The sequence below is a fragment of the Rhinichthys klamathensis genome, unplaced genomic scaffold, assembly GCF_029890125.1.
Source record: "Rhinichthys klamathensis goyatoka isolate OS25496 unplaced genomic scaffold, OSU_Roscu_1.1 h1tg000044l_1, whole genome shotgun sequence".
Lineage (NCBI taxonomy): Eukaryota > Metazoa > Chordata > Actinopteri > Cypriniformes > Leuciscidae > Rhinichthys > Rhinichthys klamathensis.
Window position 1 is genome coordinate 554131 of NW_026606591.1, and position 17370 is coordinate 571500.

The window sequence follows — 17370 nt, forward strand, 5'->3', positions numbered from 1 at the left end:
TGTGGGCCATCGCAGGTTTGAGGGGGATTTTGGATCTCCTTACACTCAAAACTCTCCATACTTGAATATAACGTTTGTGGCACGTCTCCCTCTTCTGACGTCACAGCTCAGCTGTGTTTTAAAAATATCATCTTGACAGAAATGTCTCTAAAGCTTATTGTAGGGCAATTACAGTAATAATTTGAATGATAATTACATTTTCAGTCAGACATCTAACCCTTATTTAATATATCTAAAAAAAAAATTGAACCTGACATACAAACTTTAAAAATGTATAATACAGAAGTGTTAGTTAATAGGTATTAGTTAATGTCTGTTAGCTATAAATGAAAAAACATATCTTCTACTGTACACATTACATACAATGATTCAAAGCCCACAATCTGTTTGCTGACTCAAGAAGAAAAAAAAGATTGGTGGTCAAAATGAACAAGCTTTAGCTAATCTCTATCTCAAAATATATATACAAAATATATATATATATGAGCCAAAACATTATGACCAGCAGCCTAATATGCTGTTGGTCCTCCGCGTGCTGCCAAAACTTCCCACAGATGCTCAATTGGACTGAGATTTGGGGAATTTGGAGGCCAGAGCAACAACACCTGAACTCTTTATCATGTTCCTCAAACCATTCTTGAATAATGTGTGCAGTGACAGGGTTCCACCACTTCCACCAGGGAACACCACTGTTATGAAACAAAGTCACGTGCCAATTTTCACATCTTACATGCACTGTGTGTTGTGACACATTCCTCCCATAACCATTATTACAATTTAGTGTGACTGGTGCCACAGTAGAGCTTCTGCTGGCCTGGACCAGACTAGATAGCCTTTGTTGACATGGAAGATGATATTCTCTTAAACTCTAACTGGTCATAATGTTTTGGCTCATAGATTTTTTCCCTCAAAAGTGGGACCACCCACAAGTCTGTTCGCCAACTCAAGTACACAAACACAAGCACACACTTGCAAAAAACAACAAAAAAAGGGAGGCTGAACACACAAGCAGTGCAAATAAAAGATTTCCCGCTGTCTTTTGTAGCACTGGGTGGAAACAGAGGCTGAAAACACACGTTTGCGCACCGGTTGCACATGATGAGCCGGTGCTGATAGTCGGTATGCTGCTTGCACACATAAACGGAGAGATGGTTCCCCGCAGAGAATGCTGGGAAGGTCTTCAGGTGCACACCATTAGATTACAGGCCAAAAGCAGACGGGATGCTGGGTTATCACAGCGGGAGAGCGGCGTGCTTGTGTTGGCTCTCGCTGGCTGAGGCCTCTATCCGTGTGTTGTTTGAGACAGATCCAGGAGCGGCTAGTGTAAACGTGCGGATGTCTCGCTCCAGATCCGCCTTTGTTTCATCTTCACCTCTTTGTACAGCTTTGATCTGCGCTTCTCTCCGGATTAAAGACGCCTCGCCCTGCAGGGAAAGGACGAGAACTGACGTTCCTCTTCATCTGCATGTCGTGACGATATCATTTTCAAACAGGATGATGAAATGAGATGTGATGATGTCAAAGAAATGTATGGATTCTGACAGGTCACGTCTCTGGGGAAGATCAGATGTTTCGTTCCCGATGGCGTTTGATTGCTAACGCTCAAAGTGACGTAACCACACCGTATGAGGGCGTCTTTCTCCATTGACGGCTTTGAAAACGAGATTTATATGTCATCGCTCGACAACAAGTGAAGATCATCTAAGTAGATTAACAACTCTGACACTGAAAACCTGCTGAGATGCAAAAGATAATGAAATTGAGAATAATGCAATAAAAAGTTGCACATTTAATTTATCCACAGCGTTGTCAGCTTGTTCTGCTTATACTTTGGTTAATTTTCCCGTTTCAAGAAGGTCAAGAAATTCTTCAGACTTCTAAAAAAACTTCTATCAAAGAGCAAAAAATAAATAAAGAAAATGAATAAATAAATATTCCGGCTTCTAAAAACTTATTTCAAATGAATAAATCATATTGTATCTGTCTTATTTTCCAGTTAAAATAATCTCATAAAAAGTTTAATTAATTTAATTACATTGAATTCATCCACAGCTTTGTCAGCTTTCTTTGTTTCTTTGCTCTTGTTAGATCTAGAAATTCTTATAGCCTAAAAATTATATCAAAAAGGTTTTAAAAAAACAACAACAGATAAATAAATACAATAGATAAATAAAATTAACACATATTTTCCCAATTAAAATATCAAAAAAATTAACTGGATTGAAAAAAAGACTTAAGCACATGTATATTAATTGTCTGGCAGATTTTATGACTTGTTTTAAGTATAAGCAATTTAAAAAAAAAGTGAAAAAATAGTTACATTCAAGATGCAGTATGAAAACAAATCTTAATATCTTATTCTCTTTTGCTTAAAGCAAATTCATCCTGGCCAAGGTAAAAATGGCTAATTAAAAACTCATTAAGGAGTCATTGTTTTGCAGTGCACTCATGCACTTTAAAATTAGCTTGTACTTTAGATTGCTCTTTTTAAATATCAAGGTTTTGAGTATGATATAAATTAATGTAATAAATATCTAGTTCAGTCATGTAACTCTAGACGGCACAGGCTGATCGGTCCGTTCCATGCAGTCTGCAAGCAATCACATCATTACCGCATGGCAAAAGCTGATTGGCCTCTGCTGATCTTGCAGCCAATGAGATTGCTTGCTCAAAATTTAAATAGTCTGGTTCAGTGTTTGTCCAATGTGTCTGACCAATCACAACAGACTGGGTCATCTGACCAATCAGAGCAGAGTAGACCAATCACAACAGACTGGGTCATCTGACCAATCAGAGCAGAGTAGACCAATCACAACAGCCTGGGTCATCTGACCAATCAGAGCAGAGTAGGCCAATCACAACAGACTGGGTCATCTGACCAATCAGAGCAGAGTAGACCAATCACAACAGACTGGGTCATCTGACCAATCACAACAGACTGGGTCATCTGAACAATCAGAGCAGAGTAGGCCAATCACAACAGCCTGGGTCGTCTGACCAATCAGAGCAGAGTAGGCCAATCACAACAGACTGGGTCATCTGACCAATCAGAGCAGAGTAGACCAATCACAACAGACTGGGTCATCTGACCAATCACAACAGACTGGGTCATCTGAACAATCAGAGCAGAGTAGGCCAATCACAACAGCCTGGGTCGTCTGACCAATCAGAGCAGAGTAGGCCAATCACAACAGACTGGGTCATCTGACCAATCAGAGCAGAGTAGACCAATCACAACAGACTGGGTCATCTGATCAATTAGAGCAGAGTAGACCAATCACAACAGCCTGGGTCATCTGACCAATCAGAGCAGAGTAGACCAATAACAACAGACTGGGTCATCTGACCAATCAGAGCAGAGTAGACCAATCACAACAGACTGGGTCATCTGACCAATCAGAGTAGAGTAGACCAATCACAACAGACTGGGTCATCTGACCAATCAGAGCAGAGTAGACCAATAACAACAGACTGGGTCATCTGACCAATCAGAGCAGAGTAGACCAATCACAACAGACTGGGTCATCTGACCAATCAGAGTAGAGTAGACCAATCACAACAGACTGGGTCATCTGACCAATCAGAGCAGAGTAGACCAATAACAACAGACTGGGTCATCTGACCAATCAGAGCAGAGTAGACCAATCCCAACAGACTGGGTCATCTGACCAATCAGAGTAGAGTAGACCAATCACAACAGACTGGGTCATCTGACCAATCAGAGTAGAGTAGACCAATCACAACAGACTGGGTCATCTAACCAATCAGAGCAGAGTAGACCAATAACAACAGACTGGGTCATCTGACCAATCAGAGCAGAGTAGACCAATAACAACAGACTGGGTCATCTGACCAATCAGAGCAGAGTAGACCAATCCCAACAGACTGGGTCATCTGACCAATCACAGCAGAGTAGACCAATAACAACAGACTGGGTCATCTGACCAATCAGAGCAGAGTAGACCAATAACAACAGACTGGGTCATCTGACCAATCAGAGCAGAGAAGACCAATCACAACAGACTGGGTCATCTGACAAATCAGAGCAGAGTAGACCAATAACAACAGACTGGGTCATCTGACCAATCAGAGCAGAGTAGACTCTTGGAAAGGAGGGGTTTATAGAGACAGAATCCTCAATCGAAGAGGTGATGCTGCAATGTTTATTATGAGAAAATTAAAGTGTTTGGATGCATGTAAATCTATTATAGGAGACTCCAAAACAAAATTAGGGGCATTTAAAATAGCATAATAAGAGTACTTTCATATAAATAAATGCATGAATGCTAAAATAAATAAATGTACATAAATCCATAACCCCTGCCCCACACCATTTCTCACTCTGGATAAATTGGTGTATGCACATCTAATAACTTTAATAACTAGTCTTTATACTTTTCAACGCGTTTAGGAAAATCAGTGACTATGCAAACGCTTCTTCGCTCCCATGAGCACCTCCATGCATCAAGACAATCAAATTAAGGGGCGGGTTTATGGAGACTAAGTGATAAAAATATTCGTTCATTATCTGGTGGCGCGTTCCTTCTGAGCGTGAATGGAAATAAAGGAGCGCTTGATTAGCTGGTGCGCTGTTGCTGCGACAGCTATGACATGTTCAGCAGTCCAGCGGACAGTAGATAATTACTTTCTCCTGACAGGCAACTTGTAGCACAGCTATTAGTTTGCCTGTCAAAGTGCTTCTTAAATCAGGTACATAAGTGCTATAAGATATGAGACGTCTTATCTGCATTGGCCGAATGCTTCTGCTCATTTCTTACACTTATTCTCTTTCACTCTCTCACACAACAATATATTGGTTTCCCCAAGATGATTTTATTTGCCTCATAAAGTTTTCCACAATATCTCAAACTGAATCGTGATCATTCACAAGGTGACCTCCAACAATTTAGTGAGTTTAAGTCAATACACTAAACTGGTGGAGGTCAGTTCTGACAGGTTCATGGACAACAGGGGGAAAAAACAAGGCTAAATGCAAATAATAATATGCAACTGAACATATAATTGTGGATAATTATCATAACACCATTTTATGATAGCAAAATCAATAGGCTTATGCAATAGGCTAATGAACTTCTATATTTGGTAGAAACAAAACAAATCAGAGAGATGCCAACATGGACATCCTCAAAAACCATGAACAAAAGTACAAAGTAAAAGAAAATGTACAAGCCAAAGTACAAAAAGGTTCACTTGCAACAATATCTGTAATTTATTGGTTACCAAAGAGCACAAATCCATCAAAACTGATTTGACATTTAAAGATTAAAAATGACTCAAACTAAAAATGCTTTATGCATTTATAAAATTGTTAATGTTTATGTCGTTTTAATAGCGTTGCATGAGCTTATGCAGTTCATAGTAATATTACAATCTTTCAATGTTTGATTTTCAAAAAGATATTTATTTAATTTTGCACATTAAACAATTCTGAAGACAATTTAGCATCTTGAAGACAGAAATATAGTGTCGGCCCAGATCCGGCCCACATCTGGACCGTGTGGAATCCAAGTGGACCAGATGTGGACATGATCTGAGCCGACACTATTGCTTTCTGGGATGTGAGTCCTGACGCTAATCTTGTTTTGTCCCACCTAGTACTCCAGGCTCAACAAGATGCAATGTTAAAACAAACAAACCACTGAAATATATAAACAAAATCATAATTTTCCAAGTTTCTTGATGCAGAGTGATAAGGAGGCGCCATGTTCTGCATTTGTAAGTGAAAGCTGTGCGTTTCAAAACATGGAGATCTGCATCACTATCCATGTGATCCATCACAGTTATGAATCAAAAGCAAACAATGTCTGACTGGAATCTTTTGATCTTCAGATCAGCCACTATATATAGACAGCAATCTCTTGAGTAAACTCAGACCGCAGAGCTGGACCTGAAAGTAATGGAGCCCGTACGACTCCAACCAAAACCCCCGCTGCGGGTTCAGAAGTTTGCGTTTTACATACTGCATAAACAAAGCCTATTTCTGGAATTTCAACCTCTTGAGAATATTGTGTTCTGTGGGTTGTTATCATCCTCTGTACAGTTCCATGATGTGCCCATCACAAACGCTTTAAAATCCTAGACAAAATATTAAGCTCCATTTTTAAAGATGCAAAACATAGTGCTGACTTAAGTTTGACCGGATGTTGTCACGTTCCTAGGAGTTGCTCGCTGTTCACAATGCTCGAAATATGGGTTATATGTATAATAGAGTTAATGGGGGTGTTTCTCTGAAGGGAACTGAATCTTCAGACATGTTTCGATGGCATTTTCTTTTCCTCTTACCTTCGTATAATGCCTATTGTTAAAGTGGTGTTTATAAGCGCTGCGCTGCTTTGTGTACCGCGGCAATCAAGGAAACGCTATAGCACTGCTGTTTCATAAGCGCCACCTACTGTCAAACAGTGAATTTCACAGTTTACGCCTGTTATGATTTCGAGATTAAAAGCAAAAACAGACTTTTTGTTGCAGGTATGTTTTATGTCGCATAATTTCACAAAGCTAAAGTCAGACCAAAAAAGTCTGTTTTTTGCTTTTAATCTTGAAATCATAATTTAAATTAAAAAAACAACTGCTCGTGTGTGTAGTAGCATCTTTACTTGGATCGTAAACAAAATGCAGTGGTTGCCTCCAATTTCAAGAGGCAGAAATTAAGAAATTTTCAAATTTAGAGGCAACCACTGCATTTTAAATTTAATATTTTTTGTTTAAAGGGGTCATATAATGCCATTTTTGTACAAGCTAGTATGATTCTTTAGGGTCTAAATTAAAAGTTTGTAATATACTTTAATTAAAAATTCTCATTAGTATTGTAAGAAAACACTTATTTTACCTGGTCAAAAACAGCTCTGTTTTCAGCACGCCGTTTCAGTGCATATGACTTTAAATGATAATGAGCTTTGCTCACCCCGCCCCTCTGTTCTGTGCATACACCGTTTGTAACTCAATAACACAATAACCATAACGCGTTGTTCAGTATAAACGTGGGATTATGAATTATATTGAGAACATCATACATAGAAAACATGCCGTAATGTACCCTAAGTGTAAACCTTAGACGCATTCATTGTGAAGCGTGCAGCTAGCGATTTGCAAAGATTAATATATTAATATAAAGTTTAATAAAACGTTACACTCACTTCAGTTGTTCTAAAGGTTCATCAGGAACACGAATATCTGGTACCGATCCTTTATTCATGAGCAGCTTCTCAGCAAAACCAGCTTTATACTGTTCCTCGTCTATAAAGCAGTCTGGTGAGAAATGATTCGCGCAAACATGAGAGCATTGACGTTGCTCGTGGGGAATATTCCCTTCGAAAACAAACTCAGCCACTGCGTCTTCAGCGGTTCGGATTTAGGAACATTAAAATGACTGCTGTGTTCGTTATTACACCCAAGAACAGAACACCACAATCACTTAGACGCCATTCTGCTCATAGACAGTGCTCCAGCATATCAACAATGACCGCGCCGGTCCGCGCCGCGCAGACTATGATTGACAGCTCGCTCACGAGCGAGGGCGGGTCTGTGTCGAAACGCTGCTGTCAATCAACAATCGTGGGAGGGGCTTCCGAGCGTGTGACATCACAAAATCGAACGGCTCGATTTGAGGTAGGGGAAAACATATAAGGAAATTAAAACAAAAACACTGGATGGATTTTTATCATTTTATGATGGTTGTGTACAGGCACTGCCAACACACATTGCAGTAGCCTACAATCAACTTGTAAAAGTGCATGTACCATTATATGACCCCTTTAAGGCCAGTTTGGCATGTAATAGTGCAAATTGCCTATCGGAATCATACCATTTGATTGTAAAAAAAAAAAATTGCCAATTGGAATCGGCCATGAAAAATCATGATCGGTGCATCACTATTGACCATGACATGACTAACTCCCATGTTTGTTTGTTTTTCATTATCTAAATAATTAAGTTATACAGTAATTACAGTTGAAGTGCCTGAGCTTGCAATTTATATTCGTAAGCTAGAGCATTACAGAAATAACCCTGGTATTATTTGTATCTATATATATGCGAGATGCAATGCAGTCCCACCTGTCCGTTCTGACTTCATGCCCTCCGGCAAGATCAAATCCAGTGAGAGCAATCGGGAAGCGTTTCCGTCTGCCCATCGCTCTTCCTGCTCTCTTATTCATGAGGCAAGACTCGTACAGGAATACTAAAGTGTGAAGCTACAGGCGGACGAGGAAATGATGCTCAAATGAAACCTGAAGGATCTGCTCAGAATTTCAAAAACTCTCTTTCTCGCTCTCATTAAGCATCTTCTGCTAATGTTCTGCTTCCTGAAGCTTGGCGGTATGAAGTGGATTGGAACTGATTCACTGAAACGAAATGACTCAAACAGGCACAATATCGCTGGAGGAATCTAGGGTTGAAGAGTCTTGACAGCTCAACGTTCCTCTTCAGGATTTAAACCCACAACCTTGCAGTTGTGGCCTAATGGTTAGAGAGTCTGAGTTGTAACCCCAAAGGTCGAGGGTTTCGATTCTCAATAGTGTTCACTATCTCTGCTCCTAATGTGTGTGCACTAACTCGGATGGGTTAAATGCAGAGGACAAATTCTGAGTATGGGTTAGCATACTTGGCCTTCACGTCACTTCACTTCTTCTTCACTTAACAGCCTTGTTCTTTAACCACTAGGCCACACCAGCTTTGTGTCTGCTGTGGGAAAATAAATGTAATGAGGTCCTGACTCTCTCAGGGGGCTAATAAACATGACATACTGTACACACACAGCACTGGACAGGTGCTTTGTTCAGTGAAGCTGAAGGCCTGCAGTGATAAACTCTATGTGATTAATGCCAATGCATTTCACTTCCCGGCAAAACAATTTGTATACATGTTAAAACAGTGTAAAATATATGCTGTATTGCTGTACTCATCGACAATAAAGGCCAATGTCATGTATAACGTTACCTGTGGTCAGGGACGTGCACAGGTAGGGCTCAACCTCTGCAGAGCACATGCCCTTTTTGCTCTTACACTCAAAGTGCCCTTTTTTTTGGTGGTGGTGTTTTTTCTTCTTCTTCAATAAATCAATGCTATTGGTCACCCTTTACGTCTGTCTGTCTGTTTTAAAAAATATTTAGCCAATGAAAGTTCTTAAAAAGAGCTTGTGTAAATCTTGTTCGATCCTCAAACTGTCAGTAAAGCTGATAACTCCGCCCCCTCTATCGTGACTGAATGAACTGAAGCTATGCAGCGGCCGCACAGCAGACAGCAGCTGAACGAAGTTTTGCAAGGGTAAATAAAGATCTTCTTGTTTGAATAAGTACTAAACACTGTCTATAAAAGCTCATATTTTATTTATTTGATGTCTAACTGAGACATGTGGGACCTGAGAGAGAGGTCTAGCTAGGCTAGAATTTGCCATCTACTCATAGCAAATAGCCTACACTTAGCCTGTGCATACAGTAGTATTTCATCTTTTATAAAATGCGATTTTGGCCAAATGTATTTTACAACAGGAAAAACTGAGCGCCTATATAGCTACAACAAACTAACCCGTTGATGAAAATGTAATGTGATGCCGCCGGCGCCGTTTTAAAGGGTCATGAAACCCTAAACCAAATTTTCTGAGATGTTAACAGAGGTATGTGTGTTGAACAACATTGAAGACAATGTTAGCATCTGTTAGATTTAATAGTAGGGCGAAAATGGTTAAATTTTAGTTTTTTCCAGCTATTTTCGTCTTCCGGGTTTAAAATCTTCATCGCAGGCTGTGATGTGGCAGTGCACAGTGTAGTGCGTTGATGACTCATCGGTCTCTCATAATTATTAATGAGACTGAGTTTGTATATCCTATGAGAAGACACGGTCTCTTAATTATTCATGACACCACGTGGATCTTTCCACAGACATGTCAAACTGTGATATCGCGTAGTAAAGGAGAGAGACAATCATGGGACGCAAGTGCCGCAAACATTTTACCCGAGAGAGCTTCGAGAATTGGAGAATGGTGGACTTCGGCCTTGTCGATGACCAATGCAAGTTACGTCTTGCGAGTAATGCGGTACCAAGTCCTGAGGACTTTTCTATCCCTTCAGAGTGTGTGTCTAAAATGTAACCCTGGTCATTTTACTTGCCTTTTGTTAAATAAGCGGTCGTTATGAACATTTTAGATATTTCGATAATATATTGTATGCTTAATGCGGGAGACTTGTGAATGTGTAGTGTTGACGTGCGGGCCGGGCGACACCGTGTTGTGTGTGTGTGTGTGTGTGTGCGTGCAGGCAGGCGAGCCTGCGAAATGATTCGGGGTCAGAGAGAGAAGCGGTAGGATGTGTGTTTGGACGAACGACTGAAAACTCTGAGATTATTGTTCATTATTGATCGTACATTGTACAGAGGTCAAAATTATTGTACAAATACGATTTTGCCAGATGAACACTGCTGGCTGATGACAGTTCCCCCTCTCCCCTGCCGTGCCACACCCACTCCCTCCCTTCTTCTCACAGCCATCCACGCCCATTTAAGTTGCATTTTTCAAAAAGATTATGAGCTAGACTTGAGCTGATAGAGGGGGGTTTCATGACCCTTTAATGCCGACAAAATGCACATTTGCACACATTAGCTGGTCAAAAACCCCGTAACTGTATTTGAGTTTGACTTTTGTAAAATGTTATCAATATATTCATAAGTAATACAACAACATAAAATTTGTTTTTACCATCGGAAAATCATAAGCACAGGCGCGCCCCCCCCCCCGTTTTGTACTGAAACTACACAAAGCGACTGAGTGATCCTCCTCACCTAGGTAACATATTTCTAAGAAATTTTCTTCTTTGATTTATGATTGTTAATACACTTAATTTATTAACATTTCATCTTGTTATGGTAATAATATTAAATTATGGTTAATTCAAGGCTGTTGATATGCACGTATTCGCTATGGCTATATAGTTTTTTTTAATCTATAGTAGGCCTATACTCTCCGCTCGTCCACATGTATAAATGTAGTAAAACATGGGTTTACTACAGTAATGTTGTAGTAGTAACTAAAAAAAAAAAAAACATTACAGAAGATCACTGTGAAATCTTCATATTTTATCATGCAAAATGTAATTCATGATTTAATTCATTCCAATGCTTAAATACAGCAAAAACAGTAATATTGTGAAATATTTTTGCAATCTAAAATAACTTTTCTATTTAAATATTTTAAAAAGGTATTAATATCTGTGATCAAAGCTGAATTTTCAGCATCATTACTCCAGTTCAGTACTCTCCCTTTGTCACGTGATCCTTAAGAAATGCTTTTTACGGCAACTGTACTTTTCACACTGTTTTAGTTATTTATTTTCATTGCTGGCTTATTTTAGGGAAAGTGTAGTGTAGTCAAGTATTTTTGACAAACTATTTTGAAAAATAATTTGTCAAAAATACTTGACTCATGTTTATGTGTGACATTGAGAAGAGGGGGAGGTAGAGCAATGTTAACCAAATAATACAAATTAGCTTATGAAACCAAACAGAATAGCTAAACAATATATATTTGATTGAACTTTATGTGTGCAAAGCAGAAAAAAATTATATATATATATATATATATATATATAATATATATATATATATATATTAGGGGTGTGACGAGACGCTTATCTCACGAGACGAGACTAGACACGAGATTGGGTTCACGAGAACGAGACGAGACGAGATTTTTGCACAATTTTTCAGAAATCCTCAATGACAAAATTCATGGCTGGAAAAATAGTATGCAGGTGCATTTTTCAATGTTTTAACTAATAATCTTCTAATGCATGTCATTTCAGGTCTACTTTATGAGTATGAATTATCAAATGCATTGAAAGAAAACAATATTCAAGCACTGTAAAAGGTTTTTATTGACTGGCTTTTCTCCTGTATAATTTCACATTAGTCTCTTCAGACCTTACTGTACATTTAAGAGCTTTCAGAACTTCTGATTGAGGCTGTGTGTGACCTCCTAACTGAACTCCTTTTAACACACATTTAACAGAGAAATAAAAACCGTATAAATAACAAAAATAAATAACTGTTTTCTCTTAGTCTTATTAAGTGCAAACAATAAGTGCGAGTGCAACCATAATCAAAGTTAGCACACAGACTCTTTATAATTGTTGTGAAATTGCGGTTTTATTTTGCACCGGCAGTTATAGGGTTAATGCGGTGAGTTCGGAAAAGGCCGAGAGAAACGAGGCTGTTTGTCTCTACAGTTGTTCTTGCGTTCCGATTATAAGTTCAGAAACGGAGCCTCCCTTGTCTGTTGTCCTTTGTACGTTACAGTGCTCTCTCAATATTCGCAGTGCCAACAGAGACCAGAGCCGCAAATAAACAGTCCAGAGATGGGTATTGGGAGACGGATTATTTTATGTATGCAGCCTAATTTGTGCGCAATGCACATCAGGGAGCTTGTGTTTTACTTTCACTTACAAATTCGTGACCGCGCGTATAGGGAGCAGCGGTGCTGAGCGCGCATTCTAAATGATAAGACATTTACCAGACGTTTAGTCTGTTGCGCAACGAATCCTCCGCCATCGTCATGCGATCAGTGAACTGTGATTCGTGCTGCACTGATTGCAACGGCAACTCGTGCTGGATGAGCAGAGCAGACTTTTGCATTAGTTTATAATGGTTTTTATTTTTTTATAAAAACAACAAAACGATAGTTTAGGCGAATGTGAGTGTAGCGGTGGAATATTAATGGGGATATCGCGAGACAGCTTTTTCACTCGACGAGAAATCTCGTCCTATTTAGTCTCGCGAGATCTCGTGGCACGAGATCTCGTCACACCCCTAATATATATATATATATATATATATATATATATATATATATATATAAAATTATAACTATAACATTTATAAAAATATATATATAACTGATATAACTATTTTTTGTACTTATATGAATTTTGATTACTTGGTGGGGGGAAAAAGGGAGGGGGGTGCCCTTTTTCAGTTTCAGCACATGCCCCTCAAAAGGTCTGTGCACGGCCCTGCCTGTGGTTGTGTTAAGTATGTTATACAAAGGTTTAGAGGGAATTAAAATGTAATATTACTCATATGACGTTTCTCTCAATTATTTCAACTCAATTTTATTTGTTAATGTACCAAATGCAGTTACTCAGATCTACTTAATTTTTGTACTTACTTTTACTCAGTTCATATGGTATATGTAATTGATTTCATTGCGTTAAAATGTATATTATATATTAAAATCAATATTTTTAAGTGTAAAAATGTTTCACCCAAAAAATTTAGTAAATCATAGTAAAAGTTGGTAACAATGTCAAGATGCGTCAGGCTCAAATTGGGAAAGAATGGACATGAAGAACAAAATTGATGCACCTCTTGATGAAAATAAATGTTGTGATGTTATTCCCATCAAGAGGTTCTGTTACGAACTGCAGTTTTATCTTCGAGTATAGAAGAATGAAACGTCATCAGCATGCGCTAATGGTAAACAAATAGAGCAAGATTGATCGCAGAAAAAGGAGGAAACGAAGAGGAGGATATAGACCCGGTCATACCTTGGGAAAAGAGGCCAACTTGACATGCCAATTTTGCAAATGGAGCAGTAGTTTTAAGTTTTCACGCCATGTTGATCAATACGCCATTTCATGTTGCATTTTTATTGGCTAGTCAGTAGACGTAGGTCGTAGCAGCAAACACACTATGAGATGATCATCCTACATTTCTGACACTGTAAGAGCCATTTTGTCTTCATTTAAACCTTGTTATGTACAGTAAGTGTGCGTCCAATAGGGCTCTCTCTTGGTAATTGGTTACCTTAATACAGGTAGGAACCTTCCTTCAGGTGACAGGTGTTGCTGGAGGGAAGGTGCACACAGTTTTTGGACCGCTACACTAAGTTATGCTATGCCACGATATGCAAGTAGGAAATCTGTACGGATGAAGGACTGGAACTGTGGATTTTTTGGACTCTACTTGAAATGAAGACCAGTCACTGTAAAATAAATCTACAATGTAAGCATATTAACTTGTGTGTGGACATTGCAGTGAATAACAACCCGAGCGTGCGCGTCCATTAACAAGCACCGTCCAGCAGCCCTCAGCTGCTTTAAGTAATAGACTTGGCTGCTTACAGACACGGTCAGAAAATGATCGCAGAATATCTTTGGTCGCAAGACCGTGACAACGGCCGTCTTTGAATATCTCTCACTGTATGACGCAGGACCACCGTTTAGGAGCCAAGACCACAGAAATCACCACGATTGGTCATCTTTCATCTGCGACAGCCCAAAATCGTATACCGAGCATTAAAGTTGGCAGATTTCTCTATCTCATTTCACATCTGTATATCCCGCTTTGTTATCAGATTTTGTCTGTGAAATAATATCTAATTTCTTTGGTGTTGTCTGCAGAATGGACCGCTGTGACAGAAATTAAATGAACTGTCAATTTGTGGCAGAATAAAACGTCAATGTACCAGAGTTTATGCAAAATAATCAAACATGTGGCTTGCAAGACAACGACTGATTTATAGACTAAAGCTGCAGCTCTCAATGATTTTGTGACAGAAGTCACCAAGCATGTGATTACAAGAAAAAAACATTCAGGGTTTAGCAAACAACATTTGGGTCCCAGAAACCCCCATTAGTGTCGGCCATGAACCAAATAAGCAATGACAGGACCACACCAAATACACACGGACCAGAGACCTGCAGGACAACAGCTGAAAGCACCCGAGGCGAGAAGAGCCGTAACACGAGTCTCCGGCTCAGATTGATGTAGAGAGAAACCTCTTCACTCACCGTCTGCTGGTGGCCGTCATTCACACCGTAGACGCTGAGTTTGATGCGTGTCTCACTGCAGACGGGACAATCAGGTGGGAAACTCCCTCCAGTGAGGAACACGGGATCTCTTGTTCCCTGCAAAGAGGAAAAAGAGCAGGAGGTGAATGCGTGAGGATGAGAAATGAGCGAACAGCGAACTTGCAGCACGCATGATCACTCATTCAGGAAGAGTTCAGAGGAGAACGAGGCCAATCAGAGTAGCGATGTGCTAAACCAGGGGGTTTCAAACTGGGGTGCAAATCATTTACTGTGTAGAAATATAGCCTTGTAAAGTAAAGTAGAATAAAATGAAATACCAAAATATAATAATTCACAAAATTGTCCCGATATTTTATTTAATATTACAGATAATATTCTTTTTTTTCTTTTTTTTTTATCACAGTATAAATGTCCCCTAACATATGAAATTTTTTAAAAAGTGATAAAAGTCTCTTGCTCGCAAAGTCAGCATTTATTTGATTAAAAATCATAAAATCAGTAATATTCTGAAATTTTTGTACAATTTAAAATAACGTTTTTCTATTGTAATATATTTCAAAAAGTAATTCCTTTGATCAAAGCTGAATTTTCAGCATCATTCCTCCAGTCTTCAGCGTCACATGATCCTTCAGAAATCACTCTAATATGAGGATTTCCTGCTCAAGAAACATTATTGTGTTCACTTATTATTGTAAGACTTATTATTATTAATGTTGAAAACAGTTGTGCTGCTTCATATTTCTGTGGAATCCATGATGCATGATACAGTACTCTTAATATTTCTGGATTTGGGCCCTTCAAAAGGGAATCATCATTTCTGTGGGTCTGTGGCATCAGAAAGTTCAAAAACTGCTGTGCTAGACGTCCAATAGACTTGTTAGTTGATTGCCTGAACAACTAGTCAACTAATCTGTCTTACAACCTTTATAAAAGGGATGCAAAACGGTCTAATAGTTGAAGCACAACATGTCAATTAAAGCATCACCACTACAAATATCAGAACTAGCCGATCTTACTATTCGATTAGTCATTTGTTGGATGCATGGGCGTCAGTTTGGTTTCAAATGTGGTGGGGACAGAGACGCATTCGGAAGGATATTTTCAAAAGTGCTGGGTACAATGACGCATTCATTCTTTTTTCTCTTTCGCGCAGGTCATGTTTTGAAAGACGATGTCCTGTAGCTTACTGATGTAAATAAATAAAAATGTATACAAAGATGTGATGATGTCCGACCAAAAATGTGATGGTACTTTGGGTTTAATTGGTCGTACAATGAGATCTAATATATGTTGTTAGTATCGTGAATTTTTGCCAAGCGTGTCGGAGGTTCTGGGTTCTAATCCGCACTCGTATAGTTTTTTTTCCCTCATCAAAACCGATAATGTTTATCAGTGATAAAATCACTGATAAATCACTGATAAACCGATATCACTGATAAACCGATAATGTTTATCAGTGATAAAATCACTGATAAACATTATCGGTTTTGATGAGGGAAAAAAAACTATACGAGTGCGGATTAGAGCCCAGAGAAGCGGGACACGTTTGTGTGCATTTTGATTTGTGATTTCACCGGAACGAATAGAATCGAAGCGCGCGTCCGAGTGAAGACAACACATTTCAGCGCTAGATCGCCTCTTATTTAACAAATGAATGAAACGAATGCTGCTAGTTAACTGGATATGTTTTATTTGTATTGGTACATCCGTGCCGCGAGATGTTTCAAAAGTGGTGGGGACAATATCGACCCTGGCAAAAAGTGGTGGGGACATGTCCCACCCGTCCCCCCCGTAAATGACGCCTATGGTTGGATGACTAGTCGGCCATCCTGACCCATTCATCTAAAAGCACAACTCTTCAGACCAATTCACACCGCACGCTTGTTGGGTTTTGTTGGATCGGTGTGTTACACCTGTCGCTGTCTGTTGGTGTTGGTCGGAGTTTGTTTTCACCCGACTGAACATGTTCAATCAGTGTTTGTTGGGGCGATGTGAAAATTAAAGTTATTTTTCATAAAATTCTAAATCCAAAGGCCAATTTGTTTGTTGGAGTTTAACTGTGCGGTGTGAATCGGCCTTTAGAAGAAAAAAAAGGTTCAATAGGGTTCTATTTAGAACCCTAGGGTTCCATAAAATGATCCCATGATGGAACCCCTAAAAAGGCACTATATAAAGTATGAAGCGCCATGACAGAAAACGTTAAAGTCCCCCTGTAGTCAATAACTTAATCCCTTAAAATCATCTTTGATCGCCAAAATAACATTTAAAAAGAAATTCCTTCATGCCTTAAAACATCCTGAATGTAACTGAATGAAACACCCTTGCCTCAATATACGCGGTTCTATGAATATGCAAATTAGCCCCGCCTCCACTCCCTCACTCAGCTCAGAGATCCACTCGTTGACGATCACACGTTGATCTGATTGGTTACAAGGTAGTGTGTGACGTCAGAAACACCAGCGATTTCAAACCGTGTTTTTGAGACTGTCTTTGGTTCACTGCAGTTTTAAGCAGAAAATACTCAGCAATACTGTCGACTTATGAATTAACA

General features: G+C 39.1%; 1 protein-coding gene across 3 annotated transcripts in view; it reads right to left on the reverse strand.

Annotated features, from left to right (window-relative positions):
* inpp4b (inositol polyphosphate-4-phosphatase type II B) overlaps nucleotides 1–17370 on the reverse strand; it is a 204401-nt gene that overhangs the window by 180167 nt on the left and 6864 nt on the right. For all 3 annotated transcript variants that reach the window (XM_056247211.1, XM_056247209.1, XM_056247210.1), the window contains exon 2: nucleotides 14799–14915. In XM_056247211.1, the coding sequence (XP_056103186.1) occupies nucleotides 14799–14915 (117 nt within the window). The remainder of the gene's footprint in view (nucleotides 1–14798; nucleotides 14916–17370) is intronic.